At 47.3% G+C, this 7,454-nt stretch overlaps 1 protein-coding gene across 1 annotated transcript; it reads left to right on the top strand.

Annotated features, from left to right (window-relative positions):
• Window positions 1–5,177: 5,177 nt before the first annotated feature.
• LOC141631527 (uncharacterized) lies at window positions 5,178–7,454 on the top strand. Its single transcript, XM_074444189.1, has 2 exons — window positions 5,178–5,877; window positions 6,609–7,454. Exons 1-2 carry the CDS (start codon window positions 5,477–5,479, stop codon window positions 7,201–7,203), a joined length of 996 nt encoding a protein of 331 aa, XP_074300290.1. The 5' UTR covers window positions 5,178–5,476; the 3' UTR covers window positions 7,204–7,454.

Raw genomic sequence — 7,454 nt, forward strand, 5'->3', positions numbered from 1 at the left:
TGAGGGCAGCTGATGCTGCCGAGGCTAAGGCTGAGGCTGCTGAAGCTGAGGCTACTGGGAAGACTGCTGGGTTGCCCATCGAAGAATATGCGGCTACCGTTGCTGATGACGAGCAGCAACAGGCATAGGGAGACGGGCGGTTGTCACCAGGCTCACCCGGCGTCTCGGATAGCTTCAGCTGTTCGGGAGCCAATTATTAAGCCCTTCCTTCCTGCCATCTTTTGGCGCTCCAAATGACATATTTGTAATTTTTGCTTTTCTCTCCTTGTATTTTGTACAACTTTGGTAGGTTGTGTTTTGGCTTATCCCTATGGGGACGCCGTCGTCTCGTATTCTCTTCACCGTAACCTTTGTTTATCTTTTTTAATAAGAGTTCGTTTCTTTTGCCTTCGGCCTGGCCGAGGTCTTTATCTCATTTCTTACTCCTCCGCTAATAGTTGAGCGTCTCAACTGTTTTTAGCGTTTTCACTTTGCCTCTGGCTTGACCGAGGTCTTTTCTCGTCTTCGTCTGAGTTGCCCTCTTACGTTATTAATTGAGCGTCTCTTTTGTTTCCGCCTCGGCTTGGCCGAGGCAGTTTAGAGTGCGTACCTCAACTGTGTCGAACGCTTCTAAGGCATTTTGATTGCTTTTGCGAGAATAAACTGCGCTAGCCGTGACTGTCACGGTGTCTGCTTCCTGAGGATGATTGCCGCTCTTGTCGGTATGACAGTGTGAGCCGGCGTCGGTTTCTTGATAGCGTGTTACGTGGCGTCTACCACTTGGAGTGACTGCCGAAGCGTCTACTACTTGGGGTGACTGCGACGGCGCTATATTTCTTCATAACGACTGCCGCTCTTGTCGGTATGACGGTGTGAGTGAGCGTCGGCTTCTTGGTAGCGTGTTACGTGGCGTCTACCACTTGGAGGATCGCTGCCAAGCGTCTACTACTTGGGGTGACTGCGACGGCGCTATATTTCTTTATAACGACTGCCGCTCTTGTCGGTATGACAGTGTGAGCCGGCGTCGGCTTCTTGGTAGCGTGTTACGTGGCGTCTACCACTTGGAGTGACTGCCAAAAGCGTCTACTACTTGGGGTGACTGCGACGGCGCTATATTTCTTCATAACGATCGCCGCTCTTGTCGGTATGATGTGTGAGCGGCGTCGGCTTCTTGGTAGCGTGTTACGTGGCGTCTACCACTTGAGGACTGCCGATGCGTCTACTACTTGGGGTGACTGCGACGGCGCTATATTTCTTCATAACGACTGCCGCTCTTGTCGGTATGACAGTGTGAGCCGGCGTCGGCTTCTTGGTAGCGTGTTACGTGGCGTCTACCACTTGGAGTGACTGCCGAAGCGTCTACTACTTGGGGTGACTGCGACGGCGCTATATTTCTTCATAACGACTGCCGCTCTTGTCGGTATGACAGTGTGAGCCGGCGTCGGCTTCTTGGTAGCGTGTTACGTGGCGTCTACCACTTGGAGTGACTGCCGAAGCGTCTACTACTTGGGGTGACTGCGACGGCGCTATATTTCTTCATAACGACTGCCGCTCTTGTCGGTATGACAGTGTGAGCCGGCGTCGGCTTCTTGGCAGAGACTGCCGCTCTTGTCGGTATGACAGTATGAGCCGGCGTCTTCTTCCTGCAAATGGATATGGGGAAAATGAACATTTTGATGGAAGACTTGGTCGATTTTACATTATACATAAACATGCGTCGGGGTGCCCATAGCTGTTTTGGACACCTCCGCCGCTATACAAGTTTTACCAGTTTCCTAATGCCTCATTAGAGGCGCTCCTTCTGTCCGGTCACCGTCGGTTGCATCCATGAGGTCGCCCTCTGTTGTAAGGATGGGCTTTTCCCCCTCTCTGGATTGTTTTGCCACTTTGAGGGATTTCATGTTGCATCCCTGGCAGATATCTGGACGTTGACCACCTCGTCCTTCTCGTCCTTGGAGACGAGCTTATGCGCTTCCCCACGGTCCGAGACATACATTAGTGTCGGGGCCGGATGGACATCCTGCGTCGGCCTCGCTCGAGTGACTCGGCCTATGAGAACGTTGTAGGCGGACGAGCCGTCAATGACTACGAACTCGGCTAGGACATTCTTAGACGCATTCCCTCGCCGAGCATTACGGCGGGTTTGATTGAACCCGGGGGTACCGGGCCGGCCCGGAGAAGTGTACGGTGGGTGGGTGCGGGGGCTCAAGTCCTTGATTTTCGGCCGAGGCCGTGGAAGCACTCCCGAACATGATGTTCGTGTAGGCGCTGTGTCAATCGGACACCTCTTGACCAGGTGGTTGGATATGTCCAAGTTGACTACAAGTGGGTCATTTGTGAGGGGCGATGACTCCCTCGTAGTCCTTCCTTCCAATAGTCATATCGGGAATGTTGGAAGCGGGGATCGTTGTGTTGGGCACAAAGTTGATGGCCCGATACGGCTCGTTCGGTGCCGCTTGTGCCCGTGAGCCGACCCACCGTTCTCGTTGCCCCCGATGACTACATGGATCACTCCTATCCGTTGAAAGACGGATTTCTTATCTGAACCGCTGGCGTCAGTTTTTTGGCCTTTGGCAACATACTTGCCGAGGCTACCCTTACGGATCAGCTCTTCAATGGCATTCTTCAGATGCCGGCAGTTATCAGTGAGGTGACCGGTGTGGCCGTGGTACTCACAGTACTGGCTCGTGTCACCGTCCCCCTTTGGCTTGGGGGGCCTTTCCCATGTCTGGCCCTCCTTTTTGCTCAGGGTGAAGACCTCGGCGGCCGATACAACCAGAGGGGTTTTATCATGCTAATGCCTTTGGTAAAACGTTCCCGAACTCCCCGGCGCCGTCGAGTCCATTTCTGGCGGATCGTCGACCGTGGCCTATTATTGTCACGGCGTCTCTCATCGGACCGTGACCCGTTATTGTCACGACGTCTTTCATCCGGGTTGTCATCCCTGGCTCTTCTTTTCGAGGGCTCGACCTCGCTGGGGCCTACCCAGGTCTTGTGATAGTCTTCCACCTTGATGGCCTGGTCGGCCATCTTCCTAGCGGCGTCTAGGCCCAAACCCCCGTACTTGATGAGCTCATCCTTTAAGTCTCCCCTTGGGAGGCCTTTCATCAGTGCGAAGGCCGCTAGTTCGGGATTAATCTCCCGAATCCGCTGAACCTTGCCGTCGAACCTCTTCACATAGCTTCGTAGAGACTCGCCTTCCTCCTGTTTGATAGTTAGGAGGTCCGATGTTTCCACGGCCCTCCTCTTGTTGCAAGAGTACTGGGCTACGAAGGCGTCCTTTAGGTCGGCGAAACAGTATACTGAACCGTCGGGAAGCCCCTTGTACCAATTTTGAGCCATCCCGTGCAGAGTTGTTGGGAAGACTCGGCACCAGACCTCGTCGGGCTGCTCCCATACCGACATGTAAGACTCGAAAGCCTCGGCGTGGTCGGTTGGATCACTATCTTCTTTGTATGTGAACACCGGCAATTTCAGCTTAGTTGGCACGGCGGTGTCGAGGATATAAGCACTGAGGGGCTGTCTGACCACGTGTCGAATGACACGCGGCGATCGGCTCCTTGCGTTTCTGGTCCGGCTCCTCTCCTCGTAGCGGGAAGGACTCCTTCTCCGACTCGGGCTACTTCTCCGACTCTGCTGGGTCGGACTTCTCTGGCTTCTCTGAGGCAGGTCTCGTCGGTGCTGTGGCGACGCTGTCCTCGCGTGAATACGGGGAGGGCTCAGGTCCACCACTAGCAATCTGGGCTCCTCTGGCGTCTTGGTAGGGTCGGCTTCTCCTAGTGCTCCGTTCAAATTTCTCGGAGTCACGTTTTGGGCCCTGGTCTCCTGGATGGTTTCCGCCGCTCTTGTCGGCGTGACGGTGTGGTGGCGTACTCCCAACTAGGTCCAGGAGCATCTTCAGTTTTGCTACGTCAACCACGTGTCCCATGATGGTGACCTGGTTGGCGGGCAGCGGCGTATCTGGTATTATCGGCATCCCGAATTCCGGTTGGATTATTCCGCCGGTGGAGGGGTGCACGACTCCAGAATTGTGAAAGGTATCATCTTGGTAGAGTGCGGTTTCGTCGGTCACGACTACCTCTTGTTGTTTCGACATCTTCTTAGCTTTTGGGGTGGGTTTTTTGTGTTTTTTTTGTTTTGTTTTTGGGAATGAAAGTGACTAGCTTCTAGTGTCGATTTTCCCCACAGACGGCGCCAATTGTTCCGGGTGTAATTCCAGAGCAGATAAGTGTTACCACTCGTAGCTTGTAGAATGACGTCCTTGCTTGAATTCTCCTTGCGGTCTCCTGAAACGATGAACAAACTGAGGGCTCGGCTTTGGCCGAGCGTACTCACTCCGACGCTCAAGTCAGTTAACTTAGAGGGATAAGTGGTTGTTACTTGGCTAAATGCGTATTGTAGAGAGATAAGGAAGATATTACCAGATGAATAGTGATTATTAGGTTAAATTGTGGATCCTTTCCTCAATGAAGGTTGAGGAGTATTTATAGGCTTTCACCTTTTGTCACGTAGTGGCCAAGTGGCCAAGTGACTAGCAGGTGGAAAGACCGTTCTACCCTCGTCCGATGGACCTATGGCAGGCCGACCGAGGGGTCTTGGATATGAGTACGCGGATATGTGCCCCGGCTGGCGGGTTGCCAGGCCGAGACCCAGGTGACAGGCCGATGGGCTTCATCGACTAGGCTGTCTGAGTCGTTGACTTTGCTGTGGATATCTTTGACCTTGCTTAATATGTTGACTTGGTCAGCGGTGCAGAATATGCCCCATCATCAAAAATAGTAGATTCTGACTAATATGCTATCAGAATACGCCGTTTACCAAACACACGAAAATAGTAGATTGTTTGGTCGAACTACTAATTAGGCCGAAATCTACTAATTTCGCTCAATATGCTGTTTACCAAACATGACCAATATCTATATACTTATTTTTAATGTTTGTTGCTTATGTGTCAAATGGAGAAAATGGGATAGTCCGAATTTAATTGCATGTGGGATAGAGTGTTTTGTATGGTAAAAAATCAATTCCTTATTTTTGTGCAAAGTGAAAGGGGGAAGATATGAGCGATTAGGAGGGAATATATTTTATAAAAGGGTGAAACATAAGAAGATTAATGTAGGAGATAAAAAATAAGATATAAAAATGGGAGAGAGGATTCGAACTCGAACCGACTACTTAGACTTGGGAGATTACGCAAGTCCAAAATAGAAATCAAGGTGGAACTAGAAACCGAAAAAATTCAACAGAAAATAGCAAGAATTTCATGCTTTTCATCCCATAATTAATCAATCACATTTCTTTCCTTATACACCTATTTTTTTCCCATTTAATGTACATATATATACTCCCATCCAAATTCAAATACATCTCCCCCATTTCCGCAACAATCAACCCAACCAAAAAAAAAAATTAAAAAAAAAATTAATAAACAAATAAATACACCAACAAAATATATCAATATCAAATTCCTTATAATTCTCCATTTCATTCAACAACCATGGCAACAACAACAAAACCACGTAAAGTCATATTCTCCTTTGCAGCATACGCAAAGGAAGTTATATCCGTCTTAAATGAAACCGTAACCATAACCGAAGGCCTAAAACCCTCGGAAATAGCCACGATAGAATCCACAGCAAGTTTTACATTTCCTCCGGACCTCCGGTCTATTCTCGCCGAAGGGTTGCCGGTTGGACCGGGTTTTCCTAATTGGCGATCCTCATCACGGCATCAGCTTTGTTTGTTATCTTCCCTTCCTGTTCTTTCTCTCGTTAAGGAAGTTTCCCGGGGAAATTTTTGGTCCGACGCGTGGGGACCGCGTCCTCGTCACGACGAGGACGCAGTTGCGGTGGCCAAGGAGTTTTTAGGGAATGTTCCGCGTTTGGTGCCTGTGTTTAGGTAATGTTGTTGTTGGTCCATTAATTTATGGATAACGAGATAATGTCACCAGGTGCAAATCAGTTCCACCCTCTCGTTTTATTTATTTAATTTAGGATTTAAATTAAAATATACGAGAGGGAGGAATTGAAACTCATATTTGACGTGATTTCGATGTGATTTGTCATTATACTTAATTTATTAGATTGCATTAAAACATAATTTTAATCAAGTTAATTATTATTAATCCGAAAAAGAATGAAGATTATTTGAGTTTGTTTTGCATTTAAATTTGTTCCACAATCTCTAAAACACGACTAAAAACTCGGTTTTTTTTCCTTCATTTGTATTCATTTTAAAAAAAAATTTATATGATGAATGTAAATATTTTGTTACAATGTTTTACGAGTAATTTTTATCATGTTAGAAAGACGATAATAATCAGATAAAGGGAGGGATCGGACGGAGTATCAAATATGATCACTAAATATTTAATTATAGAATCGTAGAAATCGCGAATATTTTTTTTTTTTTGTACCCCGTATTAGTCATTTTAGTCCAGCCAAATTATATGTACTCGTTACACTATCGATTAAGCTAAGAAAAGTCCTTTTTAAGTACCACATTACCGTACACCCTAGCCAAAACACAATTAAAAAATCCAATTTATATTTTATTTAGTTATTTACGAAAAATACACTCGATTTTACGTTTTGTTTACTAAAATCTTAAGAAATGTAATGAACGAACAGGCATTGCTACGTACCTTGCGAGCCAAGTTTAGCAGGAAATCCGGTAATCTACGTGCATGGCGGAGAAATACAAATACTAAGCCTCGACGTAGGCGACTTCTATAAAACACCACAATTCTGGAAAAGCGACGACAAACTACTCCACCGCAACAACAACACTCTAACAAAAACAGCCAGAAGGGTATCATTCTGGACGGAAGCGGCCGAGAACAACGACACGAGGCAGCGGAGAGGACGGTGGTGGAGAGGAGAGCTAGGAGAGTGTATGGAAGAAGTCACGTGGCGGTTAAGGGAAGGTGGATGGTGTGAGGATGATGTAAGGGAGATGATGATGATGGATGGTGGGGGCGGGGGTGGGGGTGATGTGAGGCACGTGAGTGGTGGTAAGGAGGGTGTTGTAAGGCACGTGAGAGGGTTGTCTATTGAGTTGCTTAAAGGTGGGTGGAGTGTAAACGACGTCGTTTATTCACTTGGGGATATAGTGGGTAAAGGTGGTGGAGATAATGTTAATGGTGGGTTTGTTGATGGGGAGAGTAATTGGGTTGATATTCATTGTCATTCTGCTAAGGATAATTCTCCTGTTTTGAGTCGTTGATTGTGTAATTAGGATAAGGTAGCGGTTGCGGATTTCTCGTCAATGAAAAAAAAAAAGATTATTAGATTTAGATAGGACAGTTTTTTTGGGAATTTTGTAGGGTTGATCGAGTAGAGTTTACAGTCTTGATTTAGATTACGATGGTACTTTTATTGTGAGATGGTCTCATCAGAAATTTTGACATGATCGATTTTCCTTATTGTATGTACAGTATTAGATCGGATTTGAAATGTTATAAATAATTTATTCAA

Source organism: Silene latifolia, chromosome 2, assembly GCF_048544455.1.
Source record: "Silene latifolia isolate original U9 population chromosome 2, ASM4854445v1, whole genome shotgun sequence".
Taxonomy (NCBI): Eukaryota; Viridiplantae; Streptophyta; class Magnoliopsida; order Caryophyllales; family Caryophyllaceae; genus Silene; species Silene latifolia.